Here is a 20,462-nt window from a genome sequence, read left to right as displayed (position 1 = left end):
AACTACAGATAAATAATCTTTTCTCTTTTGGGGGCAGAAATTCCACACATATATTCTAACACTGGATATCACCAAGCAGTCATACTGCTCAAATCATTTGGCAAACTGTCTCACAGTTAGGTAATTCCACCTCCTCACTAGCAAAGGCTACAAGCAGGTAGCAAGAATCCAGACACTTAGGAGGGAAATCCCCATAATCCCAAAAGTTCATAATTAGATATCATAGGAAAAAATGTTTTGGAATGGTGGGGTATTTCTGAATGGACTCTTTAGCAAATCTTGTGCAAAAACAGAGGATAAACAAACCGAAAAGTCTACCAATCCTTCTGCCTGTCAAGTGGTCCACTTGTCATTTATCTGAAAGAACTGTCCCCAGATGGTCACAAAGCAAGTGGTAGTGAGTACACCACTCTGAGAAGCCGGTTCAGAGAGCACAGTATGTCCACACATTAGACATTCCCAGTTAGTGTCAAAGATACCATAAAAGTAGTAGAATCATTTTAGTTTGGAAGGCACCTCTAGAAATGAACTAGTCCGACTCCCAGCTCAAAGCAGGTTTAAACAGGTCAGTTGCTCAGGGCCATTTCCAGTTGAGTCTTGAACGCCTCCAAGAATGGAGATTCCACAACGTCCCTGGGTAATCTGTTACTATTTTTGACCACTCACAATGTAATTATTTTTTCCCTAATATCTAATCAGGATTTCCCATGTTCTATCCTGCATCCATTGCTTCTCAGTTTATTGCTCTGCACCTCTGAGAAAAATTAAGCTCCTATCTTTCTGTGTCCTCCAAGCAAGCATACAGCAACTGCAATGACTGGAGGAATCTGCTGATAAATTACCATCACCTTTCAGGAATGTACTGTATTGCAGGACCCAGACGTGAAGTCTGGCATAAGACTTTGTGAATATACACATCACAGTGTGTTTCAGAGAGACAGTGATGATTCCATTACACAGTGGATTGGCAAGCTGTCACTGGTTGAAGCAAGGCTGATGGTGCAATGAACCTGCTTGATAGAACATAAGCCTTCATAGAATGAGTATGATTTCTCTCATGAGATCCATGGGCTGATCAGGAATGAAATGCAACTACTTAACATTGACAAGATGACTGGGGCCATTAAGGAGGAATGTCTTACATTGGGGGGAGGTGGGGGAGAGGGACAGGAGGACCTCAACAGATGCCAAAATAAGGGAGCACATGCATCTCTAGTGAAGGTAAACTGAAATATTGCCAAAATCTTAGTAAATACACAGTTTAGATGCATAGTGCCTCATTTGGCTTCAACATTGCCTGACCTCATAGTTACACAGATTAGGCGTGCAATAGTTCAAGATACCAGCCAGCCTCCCTCCAGAACTGCTAGTGGCATGTTTATTGGGACTGGCATCCTGAACTTGGACTTCCTCAACTAATACATCTGCAATGTCAAAATAGGTAATTAGTCCTCTTCCCCTTGAAGCAAGAAATTAACACAGTCTGAATCCTTTGCACCAGGTTACGTTGCCATGAGCTCCACAGTGTGAAAACAGAAGAACATCAGTTTTTATTCCAGGTCCTTTTCCTTTTCAAATGCCATTCTCATGAGGTTGTAAGGCAGGAAAAATAAGGTGAGTATGGTACAGTTGCAACAATAAGGACAAATAGAAAATTCCACATGAATGAGTCAATTTCTTCTGTGCCAGCTTTTAAACCATCATAAATAGGTTATAATAAGAATAATCACAATAAAGAGAGACAGAAAGTTAAGCTGCAATATGGGAATAGAAAGCAATAAATTAAAATCAAAGTAAAACCTTCTACAGGTAAAGATAAGATGTATAGCCAGGAAAAAGATAACAATTCTTTTACCTGTTTCTCTGTGAGAATGACTCTGCCTAAGAGTTGATTTTCAAGACCCTTCATGGTCACAGTAAAGTCAATGATGGAGGTTCGAGCACTAATTTCAGGAGAGTAACCTGGATTTGGCAGTTTTGTAGTAATGTAAAGCCTGAAACCATCCATAACATCTACTTCCTTATCACCAACCTTCACCTTCAGAAAAGTATTAAAAAGAAGTCTTGAGAGATCAAAAACAGTACACACTCTTTCAGATACTGTATGTAGAAACAAAATTATATTTTTCTGTTCCAAGGTGTAAATATCCAGTCTGATACAAAGAATTCATTGAGAATACCCATGGAACACTTTAAATAACTCACAAGTTATTTCAATTTTTAAAAATTGTCATAAGCAATGAGATAAGGAGCTCTATAGGTTAACTATTTGTGATCTTAAGCTCTACTTCTTTTTGGTATTAGCATTACTCAATTTAAATACACAACTAATCTTTTATAGTCATATACTTATTAGGAGCTACTTTGTTGAGGGCAAGGTGGGGAATGTTTCCACTTGTTGGCTTACTTGTTTATTTTTACCTTGCTGGCTGAACCTGTTTTAATGAAGTTTCTTTCCAAAACATTATCAAGTGCTGGGTCAAGTTCTTCTCCAACATCTTCTATTAAAAGAGGTTCTTCCCAAATAAAGGCTGTCTTCTAAATGATTTCTAAAGTACTTGTGATTCAAAGAAGTGATCTAAAAATACAATCATGGATTAATATTATGTTATGCCCAGTTATCAAGCTTTTTGTTGGTTTTATATTTATAAATTATTTCATTTTATTTAAATTACTGACAAAAATAATGATCCTATGGTTAAGACTAGGAGTAAGGCAAAGATTGTGACCACAAGAAAAAAGCAGCATTGGTGTACCATATTCTCGAATCTAATTGAACGCAAACTTACTTTTTTTTAACTACAAAAGTAGAAGCACAACAGCACTGAGAACTGAGTTTTGATATTCTATGAGTGCAACTAGACCAGAAATTCACAGGAACCTTTTATCTCCATCAATATTATCTTGGATAACATCCCCCAGTCAAACTGCAAGATGGTCAGTTCCAAGATTAGGGCTCTTTTGTTTCTTTTTTCCCCTCTTGAATATTAGAGGGTTATATTGAACAAGCCATTAGTCTTTGCTTTAAAAAGTAGTCCTCGGTACAACTGTGATTCGGTTTAATTTTTTCATAACTCCATAGTCAAGGCCTAATAATAATTTTTTAACATAACTAGTTAGGCAACCATTAAACAGTTCACACTGAGTTAACAATCAACATGAATGAAAGTAGTTCCTAGTAATACTCTCAGAGTCACTCTACTATCAACCTTCAAGCTCCACTTCATCTTTTTCAGGGATATCTTTTTTAAAAAAATGCTTTACTGGTGTAATCATAATTGTAGCAAGTAAGGATTTCTCATATTTTCCTGTTTGCATTGAATTGGTGTAATCTCGCCTCAGACTGCATGTTGTTGCAAACAGTGTCTTCCCTGTATATCTCAGATATTTAGCACCTGACATCCATGCTAAGAACACAAATTCAATAATTTCTGATTAAAAGATGATAAAAAACATTATGCTGTTCATCTTCATTTTAAACATTTATACAAATCTGTACTAACCACTTATTTGGAGTTTTTTTCTAAACACTAGTATTATGCAAACACACTTAAGCCTTTATCAGACACTACCCATCCATCTTATTTTCCAACAGTTTATGTTTCATTACAATAAATTAATAAAATAAATCAAGTCACTGTACTATAAGCTTCAAAGGTACATTTTTGTATCTAGCCAAATCTCAAATCTACCAAACTATATCTGAGATGTCCTTTATATCCAGACTAGGCATTTTATATAAAAACATTGGCTAAGTATTATTTGAAATCACTGAATTGTGAAGTTTGTAAGCTAAGAGTTCTAGGGATAATGAAAGCACCAACATTGCCTATTACCTGAAGTTCATTTCGGCCTTCCTTACTTTTAATCCAAATTTTACCCTGTGTCTGTGGATCGATTAATAAAGGATAACGAGATGCTTTAGTGACAATAATTCCATTCTGTATGGGATAAGTCATCGTTTGGTAACCCTTGTAGGTTCCATTCACTGATAGTTGGAGCATCAGTCAACATTCTATGAGGTTCAGGTTGTTACCAAGGGGGATATTCCGGCTTTTTTCATTCATTTTGCCAGGCACTTAATAGCAGACTGCGGAACTCTCATTAAAAGGACCAGAATAGGACAGAAAAGCTGTAGCCAGGAGTACATCACCTTAAAGAGAAAAAGCAAAAAAGAGAAAGACAAAATGTTAGAACTTCATCAATTCTATTCATGAATGAGCTGCTTCCTTCTCTAGTTGCGATAAATTTTGGCTGGTAATTGAAGAGCACACTATGACCCCATAAAGGGAGACAGATCAGTCCTTTTTCCGTAAGGCTCATTATATAGCAAAGACAACACGACATTTCAACAGATGCCATGTTTACTTTAATCCTTACAAAGCAACTGTAGGAAGCAAGAGATGGGCATCTGGCAGCAAGCCAAGGTCAAACCAACACACACACACATCACTATTCCAAACACCAGATCCTGCACAAGCAAAGCATGGCAGAAAACACTTACTCATAAACTTCCAATTCCATCATTTTCCTTGCACATCATGAGAAACAAGCGTAAACAATATTTTGTGGGGAGAAAAGAACCTTCAACTTAGGAGTACTAATTAGAACAAATCACTACATTTGTTACTACTAATAATAACAAAACTGTAACAGATATCAATTATGGAGGTATCAAGTGTGACAAGTTCTAATCTTCTGGTCAGCTTCAAAAATTGTTTCATGCACCATAGTTTGGGGGGAGGGGGGGGTTTGTACCTCTGAAGTAAGAATGCAGGATTCAGTCTGAAGAAGATACTGTACCTTATATTGAGTACTTATATTTTTAGATTTTTTCAAGTTATCTATAAAAAAGCCATGATTAGTGTGTGGGGAAGTATGCTGTATTTTTTATAATTGTGATAATACACGTTATAACAGCAAATAAATCAACCTATCTACTATAATGCAACCTATACAACAGTATCTACTTTTTACAGCAATTCAAGGAAGAAGTCAGAGAAGAAACTTCAGGCCACAGTAAAGGACAAGATAAATTTAATTTACTTGATCTACCTAATAAATTAATTCTTTATTACAAAGTACTTTAGTTTCCCAGTGCAGACTTATAAAAGAAAAATGAACTTCTAAGAAACAAACTTTTATGAACATTAATAACTGCATTTAAAGATAACGACATCTACACATAGATGTCAGTGCCTGAACATCAGTCTTCCTTTCTCCATACGTATGCTCAGTTTACAGATTTTATTGGCCCTTGAGCATATCACTGTCCTTGTACTGCTGCCTACAAACATCAGCCAAGTTAAAACACCAGCATCCCAAGTATGCACTGCCTGTTATACACGTGAAGTAAAGCCCATGCACAGCATACATAGTTACTGTGTTTTTATTTTAAATATGAACTTCAGTCTCCTATTGTATTTTTACCTAGCAGTGCTTTAGCAAGAGAATCAATGACAATTACCCTCTTTCAACCAGGAAGTTAAGCTACAAAGGAAAAGTTTGAAATTTCAAATGTTTTCAGTGTCACTACCCATTCCAACTCAAGTGACTAACTCCCAAGTTCAAAGGTATAGACTAAAGCTTACCCACTAGTCTTTTGGTTTGTATGGCAAATTCTTTACTCTGCTCTGTCCACCTCTCTTTTTCACCTGCTAAACCACTTATAAGACCTTGAGGCAGATTGCATTTTATGACGGCAACGCTCAGCGTCTTCAAGCAAAGGTCTAGAGAAAACCACACACCAAGAAATATGATTTACAGTCATGTATCTAATAGGCCAGAAAATCTCTACATCTAATTAAATCAGTAGTTAAACAACAGCTTAAAAATATGTTCTCAAACACTTATATCACTGTGCAGAGAAGAAGGGAAAGTGGATGGAAAAATTATATCAGGATAAATTATCACTCTGTCATAAATGTGATTCAACTTTTTAATATTTCTGCTCTTAACTTTCTTGTTGGCATATATGTTAAATGACAGGCAAAATGCCTGGTACCTATTAACTCTGGGGAAATCTGCCCACAATTTCAAATACATTATACACAGATAACATACATTAATGAGATTTGATGTTACAGTAATAGACACTAAACAAATAGTCCAAATAAAATAGTTTTTGAGGAGGTAGGAGGGACGGGGAGGGGAGGGAGGATCAGTGGTGAAGGAGACAGGTGGGATCCAAAGAGGCAGTATCCAAATAATATCTCTGATCCTCTGTCCATCAACATCCTTTCCAAGGAATGATAGTGAAACTGAGAGAATGCATTGTTTTCCTTAAAGAGTGTCAACTTCTTTTCTGTAAAGAGTAGTTCACCTGCTTTTCTCTCATTGCTTTTTCATACTCCGCCTGCACAATATCTAATTCTTCTTGCTTGGCACACAGTTCTTCTTGAGCTTTCTGCAGATCCAGCATAGCAGTGGTTAGGCGATTCTCCTGTATTGCTAAATTAGCCTACAAAGCATATAAATAGAAAAGTGTATTCATAAACACAACATTTCAAAGCATTTGCTAGAATGTATCTCAAAGTTTTACTGTACTACATTTCAAAATCAAGCTGCTCAGTAGAGATTTAATCATTCATTAAAACCTTTTATTTTAATTTTACAACAAACTAACTTTTTATTGCAGATAGCTGCAGTTAAGCAGCTGGTCTAACATCAATCAGAAAAAATAATTAGAAGAACTTCTGGGAATACCAGCCTTTCTCCATCGGACACAAAAGTTAGTGTGATCCAGCCTGCAAAACAGATTGGTGCCACTACAAGCTTATTTGATTTCTCCAACCAATATGCTTTATCCAATTAAAGATACTACCTTTAAGTACAAATCTTGCTTCCCTCTCGGTCATTGCTATTATAAATACGAGCTATTCTGTGTTAAAATCCTGCTTGACCATGTTCCTCCTAACTTTCACTCCTACCCTTTAACAACTGTTTAGACCTGATTTTCTCTAAATAAACACTGATGAACAAAGTCTCTGTAACAGTCTTCTTGTGAACTGAGATCTGGAACATTAAAAGAACCAGATCTACTTCATTAAGAATTAAGGTAAAGCAATTGCAAAAAGTGAATTAAACTAGATGACAGCTGCTGCAACCCCATTCAGAAGGGGCCCAGAGGCATAAAACTACACAATCCCTTTCATCATTTTGAAAAGTGGTAGTACATTTGAAATATATTTTACTGGAGATTTACTATTTTCAAGATAATAAATTCCTACAGAAGCATGCACCAGTTGGAACAAGGCAGCCGATGTTTCCAGCAAATGAAATCCTCAAGTGCACACAGGTGGGGAGGAGAAGGAGCAAAAGGCATTTGTGTGCCTCCCACTGTTTAACATACCTTTAAAGGTAATACTTCTTTGTTGATGGAAAAAAATACAGCCATAGCTTTGGTCCATGAGCAAAGGCCAGCAACATTCCCACATACTCTCTTAGCTGTCTCAATGTTTAGTCCACCATTTCAAAAATAAGGGGTCAAAAGTTCCACCACTTCTTCATTAATTGTGTCCTTTGGAAATTGCTAAAATAAAGTGCAATATACATAATGTATGCAATATATTTAAAACGATTCATATATGTATTCAGCACACCGAGAATACTACCGGGATCACAAATGTTACTTACAAACAGCTAATATGAAGTTCTCTGCCACATGCATCTTTGAGAGCTTGCCCAAGTCATTCCACTGTTCTATATCTTACAAAATGGAAAAAAGTTTGCCTTCATTTATGCTATCTTTCATGATAGCATAATTATATCATATCAAATGATATGCTATATCATTTACGCTATTTTGCTATCTTACACTATCCATTACCATTGCACAGCTACTTGTTTATACAAAATATCATTGATATCCTGCTTGAAATTCCATTTTCCTTAAGACTGAATAAGTAACTTAACAAGCTTCCAAAAAAAAAAAAAAAAAGGAAAAGCTTAGCTCTGGTTTAGAAACTTATATTCTACAAGACAGTCCTTTCAAAGGGAAAGCCAGGTATCCTCTCCTTAAATTACCATATTTCATTAGTGGAATGTGTTTCAATTTTAAGAATTATTTTGACCCTCTCTTTCTCCAAAAACACCACTTCATTTTTTTCATCCCCAAAAGCTCTCAGTTTTCTCCCTCAAATTTATTTTGATGGTCAAATATTTTATATAAGTTTGGTCGTCTTTAAAGTTTTATTTATAAGGTATAATGAAAGAACATCACTGATGAACCTTGAAAAACAGCTGCTCCCTGAAGCACAAATAGTTTTATTTATGCACAGTGAAATGCTGAAGCCCTTCTGTAAATTAAAAATCCTTACAAGTAGATGTAATATGTATACTACATAAATGGCATCCATGGCACTACCAACCATACAAAGTTGGTCAAGCCTGCCATCTGAAACTTCCCACTGGACCAGAGACATTTTAGGAAAACTCCTCAGACTGCATAATTCAGAGATAATAACATCTAGTGGGGCAGGAAAAGGTACGATTTATTCTCAGTAGATTAATCATAATATTATTAGTTTAATTATAAACAGGGATTTATTCACTAGCTATTCTTTCCATTTCCCTAGGCACATGCTGTGGAGCTGAAAATCCCAATATTTTTTTTAAAAATCTGATTTTGTACATCTTAATACTCAACTATTCTTTTGCGATCCACTGCATAGGCTGCAATGCCAAAAATTAATGAAAAGTTAAGCACCAGTAAAAAAGATGTTTTCTATCAGCTTTAATGAAACAGATAAGTAATGGCTATTCAAACCAAGTTCTTCAGGCTTTGAATCATGTGTCACTGAAAGCAATTTCATTGCCTTAATTAAGAGAAACTATGATTGATTTATTACCTGACTTTGCTAGAAGGATTCAAGTTTACTTCATTATAACATATTATTTTAAGCCCTTAACCTTTCAGATCTATGTGTGTCTGCTACCCCTTGGACATTTGTTCTCTTATGAATACCAAAGAAAACACTGTCCTCTATTTTCTTTAATTAAAATAGTATCAAAAAGAAGGTTGCGTAAGCACCTGTAGGTTCTGTAAGAAGTTCCCTGTTGTCATCAGTTTCAAAGATTCTTGCCATGATGGGATGGTACAGCATTTTTCCTGATCAATTTTCACATTGTTCACTTTTCTTTGGAAGAGCAGTAACACACAGTCCATGATACGCATAATGAGGTGAGGTGGTCGACCCAGTGTACGGACAGTGGCAATATCTGCAGGTTTTATTGTCTATGAATTTAAAACAAAGGGTAAAGCTATTAATGTTAGTGTTATTTAATAAGACATAGAGCACAAACTCACCAACAGCATTAATCCATTGGAGAAGAAAAACATTATTTATTTTAATTTGGATTGAATATCATTTTACCTCTAAAAAGCATGAAGGTGAAGGACCCTCCAACCAGATTTTCACTACTACCTCCTAGCAACTACTAGGAAACCTCAACTCAGACGCTTCCACAGCAGCACCTCCATGCTTAAAACTACTATACACATTTTTGACAAAATAAAGAGCAAAACAGAAACATCTTGCCATTTTACCTATTTTTGTAAAATGCAAGTCTATTGATCAAGAACTGAGTCTAGAAAGGAAGATACATCGTTAATATTTGGCAAATGAAGGTGAATTAAGGAAATCCCTGAGGAGACCTGATATACATATAGATTTGCACATTCTGGTTCATCTTACTGGGAAAGTTCCTGTAGCAGAAGCAGGCCTGTGAGAAAACCAAATAGATTATAATAAAGCATGAAACCTAGGCCTATTAAGTAAGGCCAAGTAAGCCCAGGGTGCAAATCTATTACTATAACTCCTAACTGTAGTGTACATCATGAACCAGAAAGGACTATCAGAGAAGTCTGCTGAAGATGTCTCCTTAGAGAAGCACTGATCCGAGCAGTAGTGTTTACTGCACCACATACAGAGCAAAAACACTGAACGGTAACTGCTGATGGACCGGCCCACTACGGTAGCAGACATGACTTGGATCAGAAGCTTTCCTTATTCACAGGCAGTTTAATTAGCCCGAGTACATTTCAGTGAGAAACAGTAAGCAACAGGTTATTGCAGGTGTTGTAACACCTTGCTTCTAGCCTAGCACATGCCTCACTGGGAATTCATAAAGGAAGATGTTATTTACTTATGTTTATACTTCAAGAAAGAGATTGTTAAATTGTTGCAGATTATCCTGATCACCTTTCTTCTGTTTTTGTTTCCCTTTAAAATTTTGCTGCTTGTTGGGTTTGGGGTGCACCTGATTACTCAGCTGTTTTTCCAGATATCCAGATACATGTGGAAACTTTAACCAGAGTGTCTTAGTGACCTTTAGGAAATTCAGCCCAGCCTTTTTTGTTACCATCCAAACTGCGGCAAAATAATTGCATTTAATTTCTATTTGTTTATTTCCTTCTAGTTGTGAATTTAATATGCCATCTTTGTTGTGGTGCAAAGAGCAACTAAGTTTTATTGAACTTCAACAATTCTTACTCAAACTAGAAAATTAATCTTGCTATATGTTTAAAAATGTTTGTAAGCTGTTCTGTACCTACCTGTCTCTTAAAATAGCATTTAGCAGTTCTAAAATATGTACAAAATGGAGTGAAATAACCAACCTCATATTTTTATCTGGGAAGTGACCTTTATATTTATCAAATATTTTAATAGACGTTTGTCCACACTGCAAGCATAATTCCATTATAGGAATACCTAGCTGAAAATTTGCAAATCCGTGACTGTAAGATTCATTTTTTGAAAGGTGCAATCCTATGCAAATCTATACAATTTTCTTACTTAAAAGGAGTTTATGAATGAATGAATGCATGCTGAGAATACAGATATGCATGTCAATAAGCTTGCTTTTATGATAGTTTTCCTTTCTCCTTTAGGCACAAGCAAAGCAATTCATTACAGCAAATGCAAGAATTTCAAGATTAAGCCCAACTACCTTTCCCCATTGTGAAGTCTCACAATAGTGCTAGTGTAGCTTTTCCTTAAAATCAGATTTTCATTTATTAGAATCCTAAATTTCAAGATGAGCAGTACTGTTTCAGTTTGGTAACTTTAGCCAAAACCAGAAAGCAAGCTGTAGTAAGATGCAGGACAGGACACTGGTGCTCTTTTCATACATCAGGCATCACCCAGTTATCATTGTTTGTTTATGCTCTTCTCAGAATGCTTGCCCACTTCTGCATTTTTGGTTTATTTTTTATCTTTCTCGTGTAGCTAAGTATCACGATGTTATGATCCAGACCTGCTCTTTTATTCCACTCTTATCAGCTGCCATGTCATTAGCCTTCATTTAGATATTTCCTCTTCTTCAAATATCATAGCAGTCAGAGATTGTTAAGCACCTCTCCCTCAAAGTGAAGTCATACTTCAGAAGATCCATGAAATTTATTTATGCTAGGTTTTGAAGATTTGATTTGAAGGAACATCACAATAGTCTTTAACCATCACAACTGTTGGCAGACTCCCAAGTGGAAAGGAAAAGTTTTCATTAAAGCTACATAAGAACCTTTGAGATTTATCTATCCTTTAGGTTTTTCCTTCATTCTTTTCTATTTCTGAGCCAGTTCCCTGCTAGCCTCTAGTATTAGCTTTACTTCAAATCCCACTACCGTTACTCATGACACAAATACCTTGAGGTACATTCTCTTATATGGTCACCTGAACAGATATTAAAAATATATATATATATATGCAAGATCAACAAAAATTAATCTTTTTTTTTCATCACCAATGATGCATCATTGAAAGGTATGGGCAGAGTGTTATCACTCCATTAAAAAAGTTCTATATAAAAAAGTATGCTGAAAGACATGGAGTCCTACAGTTATTGTTACAAATCTGGGTAATGTCAAAATTCAAAAGAAAAAAAAAAAAAAAGGCAGACTAGAGTGTATCATCGAACTTATTCAAAATGTAATTAATTGGTGAAAACTTAAAACAGGAGGTTTAGATTTGGGTGGAATTATAACTTTTTATATGGAAGGTGCTTCTTCACTCATTGCACACAAGCTGTTTTATAACAGTATCAACATTCAGTTACTTGTCTAATATAAACCTGCAGCACATCATATATCAACTGTAGTTTCAAATGAAAGTTAAAACTTCCCTTTTTCAGAGAAACTGCCTATTTTGGGTTTGGTACTCAGATGGAAAAAGAAAAAAAACCCTGAACATAAAAAGCCTCAAAATATGTATATTTATTTGCATATCTCTTCTGTCAACTGATAAGTTCTGCAGTGCAGCTGCAATCTTGTATTTGTTTTCAAAGAAGCCCACCTTCTTAGCAGTAAAATAATGTTATACATGGTCCAAGTACTAACCTGTAAGGCTGCTTCTGCCTCTTCCAAAGCAGGTTTAGCAGCTTCCAACTTCTCTTCAGCAATGGCTTTGTCAACTGAGATACTGTCTACAATAGCTTGAGCTCTATCTTTCACTTTCTGTACTTCACCCTTCACCTTCTCAGCAGCCTGTGCTTTTACAGTAACTTCTTTCAATACCTAGAATGTGAGAAATTACAAATATTAAAGAAAACACCTAGTTAGAAGAATGTATTAATTTTTGTGGTAAAATTTTACCTCTGGAATTCCAGAACCAGAAGCTGGTTCCAGATCCCTTTTTTCCAACACTTCATTTCCTTTTACTTGCCTAATCTTTTCAAAATAGAAGAAATAAAACAGCCAAAAAAACAAACAGCAATACACTTTGAAAGCCATACATACCATGTCAGCTTTTTCATTGGCAATTTGAAGTTCCTTTTCTTTTACCTCCAGCTCTCTGCTGAGAGCAGCCACTGACTCAGAGGCCTCTCTCAGTTTTTCCAGTCCGGTATTCATTCTGGAATTAAAAAGCAAAATAAGATGTATGCAAGTCCTATGTAATTTATAGTCCATTTTCCAAATTATTCCATCAATAAAATGAATCACATCAATCAGAACAAACACTAGCAAAAGATGTTCTACACCAAAAATAAAACCTGTACCAGAACTTCCATACAAGTGTCTTCAGAATCAAGAAAGTGAACAATAATGAATTACATGAAGAGAATCTGTCCTTGGAATTTTACCCACTTTAACTCAAACAATGTGCCTTTATCATTGCATAAAAATCCTACACGTTGGTTCCACATACGTCACCGTCCCCATTGGGCTCCAACCTGATACTCAAGGAACTGCATTCTACATAGCAGAAAACATTTTCTTATGATTAGAATCCTGAAAAATACCTCAAATCACTATTTCCTGTTTGAAGAGGGTATTGAAAAGGCTAATGAAATCAAAATATTGAAATCAAAACCAACCAAAAGAGAGTAACAGAAAAATAGCATAGAGATAACACTTTTCTCATTCACCACTAAAATGCCCCTTCAACAGTGCTTTTTGTCTATCAAATGTAAGTCCTCACTTGGGAGCTTTCAGACAAGCTTAAGTGGCTTCTACAGAGGCTGCTATTGCAGACTAAGCAGTACTTGGAAGCTAAGCAAGTACAGAAGGGAAGATAAGAGTAACACCTGCCAAAGCAATTCAGACTGTGTAACTGAGGTTAAGTGAAACAAATTAACATGCATGAACTAATCCAGTACATTTGAGGCATCAGAAAGTAGAAAAATGGACCAGACCTCTTGTTTTACAAGTCTTCATCCATAATGTAACTACAGATTTCTAACTCAATTTGGCTTTGAAGCCAAAGAATGTTTCTAAGTGAAATATTCTAGTTTGAGTCTTTCTTAAAGGCTTTCAGCTCTCTGTGTCAATCTTTCAGAACTGAGAAGACAGTTTTTCATAAGGGTACCAATTGATACACCAAATGATAATTTTATATTTTATTTGTGCATTTCTGACATTAAGATATATCTGCAATAGTAAATTGGTTTAATGAAGTATCTGAAAAGAAGAATAAATACTTCAAAACCATTTTTGATAAAAACAAATATTTTTAATAATCTACAAATAAAAAGCTCAGAAGACTAAATTAGGCTTTATGATCACAAAACCAAAAATGCCAAGGGTATTTCTTGCATGTTCATATCAGAAGCATGTTTAGCAAGAAAACAAAGTTGCTCTCTGATAAATCAAATATTTGATTATATTCACAATTACATTGTGAATATAATATGAAATTACATGTAAATGTTTTCTTTTACTCGTTAAAAATACATGGGAATAATTTACATTCACCTTTTTTCCCCACCACCTTGCTTTTTCAAGCATCACTACCCTTTTCCCCCCTCCAAAGATATACATTTTATATATATATATATATATATCTCAAAGAACAATTATAATTTTTGATCAAGTTACACCTTTACACAATTTTAGGAAATTAAATTTTTTTAAAATCCTTTTGCTGTGCAAGGAGACAAGCCATGCATTGAAACAAAGCATATTAGAATATACCTACCTGGGGAAGAAAACTACAGAAAGACAGTAGTAAACTGAGCAGTTTACCTGTTTGCTAACATCTGCACTTCAGCATGCTTTTCCTTATATGTTGTTTTATATCCCTGAATAAAGGACAGGTAGGATTTGGGAGTCACATGTGTAGTACGTCTGTATCTTTGAAAGTAATCACAACACTTCTCTGCCACTCCATCCTGGAATGAGCCCATACATTGCACAATTTCTCTCTTTGTATCAGCAGTGCAGTCCATATCAAATGAGGACAGGAAATGTTCAGATACTTAGGAAAAAAAAAAAAGTAACTATTCAGAAAAATTTTTAGCTTATAAACAAGGCAATATAAAACATGCCAGCACATATTATATCAGCTTTCACCCAGCTTCTGAATCCTCAGTCTTCTTTACTTTCCACCACCAAATTCTTAACATTATTCCCCATTTCTCAGTAAAAAGTATAGCCAAGATTCTGATATTCTTTCACCTCCAAAGTGTGTAACTGCGTTTTCTCTCCGAACCTGTCTAACTGCTAGCTACCAGGGATTGGGAAATCACAGCCTTCCTCTTTATGGCTGATCACAGGCACAGTCACCAATAATATCTTTCTTTAGTAGTAGTTTGTCTTCTTTACTAATGTCTTTGAGCCATCTTCAAGGGGAATTTTTCTTCAAACTGTGTTCAAATCCTTTCCTCTTTTAGAAATATTTCAACAGTTTAATACAGCAAGCTTTAAAGAAGAAAACATTACCAAATTTCAGAACCAAGCAAGTTTTTTTCTGCCAGTGTTCTAGCAAAGTTCACAGCAATTAAAATAACTTCATGACCACCTATCAGAGAATTAAGTATCTGCAAAGACAAAACCTACACCTACCTGCCACTAGAGCATCCTTAGGCCATCGGCTGAACCAGTCTATAGTGCATCCAGAAATGAGAGCAGGGAACTTCAGGGCCCTATTTCGGAATTTTTCACCTACTGGTGAAAAGCAAAGAACCACATGAAGGTTCTGACGGACTCTGGTCATGAAGTAGTCATACAGAATCTCACTGGTTGGAGGTCTACGTGGATGTTCCTTTTTGAAGGTGTGTACGAGATCACTAATGATCTCGTCTACTTCATCACGTGCAAACAAGTTTGACACCTTTGAGAAAAAAATATAGATTTTTTTCATGCTTTATGAGATGATCCAAATAGAGTATATATAGCATAAGGTTCATTTAATACATAACATTTTAGGAAGGGACATACATTTAGAGAACGAAGCTTTTAGGACCCACCCTATTCCTTTAATCCAGAACTTTTACTGCAGTGATTCCATTAAACACACTGAAATCTAACTAGCTGTTAAAGCTTTCTTTTCTTAATATCCTAACAACTAATGAAATTACTCTGAAACACACCCCTGAAATAATAAAGTACATAAATAAACATATAAAAACAAACAAGAAAAGTAATCCCGTTCATTTTGGACATAAATTCACCATACAAAAACTCACTGTACACTAACAAGATATTTAATTTAACAGACTTTTTTTTTAAACTTCAGTAATGTTTCCCACATCTCTATGTTTTTTAAGCTATTCTCATGCTCTTGGCAGTTCCTCAACACATTTAGAAGGGTCTGACTTAGGCAATTTCCTCTATATGGAATGATGATGCTCATTCTTACTTTTACAATAACATTGTCTCACTTTAACCTAGTATAATGGATCATTTCAATTTCTTATAACACTGTAATGATAAAAAGCACCTCAGTTTTAGTTTGTGAAAGTGTGCCCCCAGACATATAAAAGAATATTCAAATAAATTTAGTTATTTGCTTCAAAATTCTAACATTTTAAAGCTGGAAAATGATCAAGAGAAGGCATTTTACCTCTCCTGATGATAAAACATTGTTCAGGTATTCCAAGAAAGATTCATCTTTGATCTCATTGTCTGTAAAAAGAAAACAGATGCCTTTGCCTTGCAGTCCTGCTGTTCTGTACAAAAGTTTCAGATCTTCCATCAAGTTTGAAGTGTTGTATGATCTACAAAAAAGGACAGTTGTACTTATATTAATTCCTTTCTAAAAGGGCTTACAGTTAAAAGAAAAAGAACAAACAAATTTAAGAAGCAATCTCTTGGAACTTAAGGAAAAAAGGTGCCAAAGTCCAAGAATTTTCATTTAGATTAGGAGGAGAGATATAGCTCATTTCAAAGTCTCACATTGAATACCTATTCCATTCTTATTTTTTAATCTCTCTTTTTCACCTCCCACATAGATTAACAAAAAAAAACAAAACCCAAAAAACCCCCACAACGCCACACCCCAAACCCATTAAAAAAAAAACCCAAAACCATTAACAACACCACAAAACTGAAGCCTTATCATGCTAATTATTTCTCTTTTTGCTAGAAAAAGTGAAAAGACAGACAGGTGTTGTCTCACAGGATTTTTTCATGTTCTGGGTGCAGTAAGATACTTCAGATTTTATTGACTAATTAAAAAATATCAAACTATTTGGCCATTCTGGTGAAAGTCGTTGCCAACGTTGGCACTCAGTTTTACAGAAAAGAAAGAGAGCAGCAACAAACTAAGAGATGAAAAAACACAAAAATTGTTAGACAAGGTGTGGTGGGTTGACCTTGGTGTGTACATAGTTGTTTCTCTCACATTCTCACTCCTCTCTTCTGGCTGCTGTTGCACAACAGGTTTTCTTTCTTCCTTTTTAAATACGTCGTCACAGACATACTACCACCCTCACTGATGGACTCAGCCTTGGCCAACAGTGGGTCCATCTTTGGAGACGGCTGACATTGGCTCTATCGGACATGGGGGAAGCTTCTAGCAGCTTCTCACAGAAGCCACCACTGTAGCACCCCTGCTACCAAAACCTTGTCACGCAAGCCCAATGCACAAGGTTACACTGGAATGATCTTTCTGGTTGGAAAAAGGAGTGCAATAAAAGCTGAGGTTTCTAGAATGCCCACTGGGAATTAAAACAGAAAAGTTTTACGTGCATATAAAGAGTTTCTTATGTAACCATAATGATCTCATGTATGACCTGAAAAATCAGAAATTATACAGTAGTTCCTCATTACTGGAGAGGAGCTCAGGAAATAAATAAACAAATTTAGTTTATTACTTTTATCTTGATGATTAAGAAGATAATTTTTTGCATTTCAGCAAAGGTATAAAAATCACCAAGATAAGGTTCCATACATGTGTCTATAAGTAAGACACTTCAAAAGCAAAGACACCACTAAAATTAGAAATGGACACAGAGAAGACACAAATATTTTATGCCTTTTTGTTTCAGCTGCAGGGGGAAATAATGACTGGAAGAGTTATTCAGTTAATTACTCAAAATTAAATAAAAATATTGACCTGAAAAAAATACTTTGTTATACACACTGAGTTAGCAATATGACTATCATCTACCTTGGTGAACTAAATGAAACTATTTAAAATACAACAAGTATTATCTCTAAGAACTCAAAGAACAGGAAATTTTGGATTAACAAAGAGCAAATGATTCTATCCAAGAATTCAAAGTTTTTCCCAGAGGTATTTTGGCACAAATTATTTGATGTGTTTTATATAAACACTTAAGGTTAGAAAGGAATGAAGTTTAATTTTATCAGTCAGATCACACTTTTACACTTGCTTGTCAACCCACTTGGAGAACTCCAAGGGGTTTGTAAGGCAGGGTTATGTTTTATAAGAACCTTTGATGAGTCTTTCCTAAAATCATGTTTATTCAAAACTTCACTCAAGTCTATTCTTCATGATAGTTTCTTTAATTCATCCAGTACACACATTGGGTTTACAAGCCTTCAGGTGTAAGGTTTCCCCAAATTTTTTCTGGATTTTCTTTTTCTTGGGCTTCATGTAGGCCTTCTTATGATCCTCAGGTGCCAAGGCAACTTTAAGTGGGAAGCTGCACACCACTTTCTTAATTCAATATTTCACCCTCTCATGGCTTCACAATTCTTTGTTAAAGCTATGCAGCAATTTGTTACTGCTTGGTTTTGTCAGCTTTACTGTAAGGAAGTTATTCCTATTTCAGATAGGTCCTCTGATGAGATCCTCACCAAGAGGCATTCCCACATGTGAATTTACAACTTCTTCTGCAGCCAACGCAGCTGCAAAAGAATTAAAATAATTTAGCTTCTCTACAGTGACATCTTGCCTGAGTGCTGAAAATATTTCCTTCCCACTGACTTGTCCCACAGACACTTTAAGAGGCAGTTATTCTAAAACATTTGGAGAAGTATTTGTAATTTATTTTTAATATCTTTTGTGAGTCATTCTAAAAGAAACCACATTGGGTTAAACAATATGAAATAAGAAAAGTTATACTTGGAAGACTGTCAAAATACTGACAATATACGTAAGGTCTACCAAATTAATGGGCAGGGATAGGGATTCCACCTTCTCACACAGGTGTTATTTCAAATATTACAAGATGAACTCATAAAGGCATTATGGATAGATACCACCGCAAATACTTTCATTACTGTTTACTATATAAAGACACATAGTAAAGGTAACTTGACACTGCCGATATTCCTTTTCATTCTGTGAAACACATGAAAAAGTTTACTACTCCAAAGATAGTAAAAGCTCAGATTTACTGTAGAAAATCAAGAAAATTTAGTAAGTCTCAAAGGGTTTTCATGTCTTTCCATTCTAGGACAGAGTGTTCAGCCTATGTTAAGCTTGTTCTTTCTCCCACTGCAGACGCTGGGAGCTTGTTTTATTTATGAGTTCAAACACAAAGTACTTATTGACTTAAATTTTAATGAATGCTCACCTTGTTAACATTATCTGGAATGTATCATAGCCAGCTATGAAAGATGCCAGTCTTGTCAAGCTCTGCTTTCCCGAGCCACCAACTCCAACTAAAAGTGCATTTCCACGAGGAGTGCGAATCACCCGAGAAATCTGTGTAAGATCACAGTCATTTATTGCTACAATGTGTAAGTGTTATACACCCAAAAATCCTATGCTACTGCAGTAATAAAGTTATGTTGGAAATGCAGAAAAAAATGAAAATGTTAAGGTTTAATTAAGGGATTCTATATTACTGTTAATATATTCTACAAACACTTGCACTTCCCAATATTTTCTGTAAACCTTCTAATAGTATAGCAACCACTTGATTCCATCACTGTGAACTTTCAATTATCAGTAGAATTCCATCTCAAACTTCCACAAAGTGCAAGTAAATCTCAACTGTGATTTGCCAGTGATGTGCTATCATAACATGACAGATTATTAAAATTGGAAAGGAAATAATAACTTCCCCAATACCATATCCTCTGGAAAACTTAAATAAGACTCATCTCTCCAGGCCCCTTCACTGTGACCAGAAAGACAAGTTGTCCCAGGCATCTGAAATTCAGGATAAACAGTCTCCAGTATTCTCTGCAGCAGGTAATAATACTGCCTTTATAATCAAAGTTCTTAAGCTTCTAGTTTACTTGACTATAGAAATGCATATCAGCATGAATATTTGATTACATTGGAATATCTCCCAGATAAATTTCCCTTTCTTCCCCATTTTATTATTTATCTTTTAAAGCAAAAGGCAGTAGTTAACTACTACTCCACATTTCCCTCCAATTCAGGACAGTGCAATGTAAACCAACAGTTTAGTACTGGTCTCTGCTGCACAAAAAATGATGCAGAATATTGGCTCCTACTCTCTTTATGATCTTGAAATTCACTCTGATGCCTCTAGAATTCCATCATGACAATAAGCAATTTGGGTTATCTATTTACTTGCCTTTCCCCTAACATACCTTTATTCAATTTATTAAAAAATCATGTCAATTTCCTGCAGGTTTAAACCCATATCTTTTACATATTGAATGCAATGTATTTGTTATTTTTCATAGGTTAATGTTTCATAAGAAAAGATAAAATCAAGTATGAGCATTTACTCTAAGCATACTTAGTATTTAACCAGAGAAAGAAAAGTATACCACCCTTGGAATACTGCTGATCACTTCAATTATTGCTACTAGATCTTTCCCAAGCAGAGGCACACAAGCTGTAAATTGGAAGTTCTGT

At 35.4% G+C, this 20,462-nt stretch overlaps 1 protein-coding gene across 1 annotated transcript in view; it reads right to left on the bottom strand.

The window, feature by feature from the left end:
- Positions 1 to 20,462, bottom strand: part of DNAH5 (dynein axonemal heavy chain 5) — a 120,078-nt gene that overhangs the window by 20,387 nt on the left and 79,229 nt on the right. Inside the window, 17 exon segments of the mRNA XM_037382298.1 lie at positions 1,856 to 2,038; positions 2,422 to 2,514; positions 2,516 to 2,578; positions 3,837 to 3,947; positions 3,949 to 4,103; positions 4,106 to 4,153; positions 5,592 to 5,673; positions 5,675 to 5,727; positions 6,322 to 6,460; positions 7,352 to 7,531; positions 9,032 to 9,235; positions 12,335 to 12,511; positions 12,734 to 12,848; positions 14,459 to 14,690; positions 15,278 to 15,545; positions 16,278 to 16,431; positions 19,201 to 19,331. Of these exon segments, the coding sequence (XP_037238195.1) occupies positions 1,856 to 2,038; positions 2,422 to 2,514; positions 2,516 to 2,578; positions 3,837 to 3,947; positions 3,949 to 4,103; positions 4,106 to 4,153; positions 5,592 to 5,673; positions 5,675 to 5,727; positions 6,322 to 6,460; positions 7,352 to 7,531; positions 9,032 to 9,235; positions 12,335 to 12,511; positions 12,734 to 12,848; positions 14,459 to 14,690; positions 15,278 to 15,545; positions 16,278 to 16,431; positions 19,201 to 19,331 (2,388 nt within the window).

The sequence above is a fragment of the Falco rusticolus genome, chromosome 3, assembly GCF_015220075.1.
Source record: "Falco rusticolus isolate bFalRus1 chromosome 3, bFalRus1.pri, whole genome shotgun sequence".
Taxonomy (NCBI): domain Eukaryota; kingdom Metazoa; phylum Chordata; class Aves; order Falconiformes; family Falconidae; genus Falco; species Falco rusticolus.
This window is presented reverse-complemented; position numbering and strand designations above follow the sequence as displayed.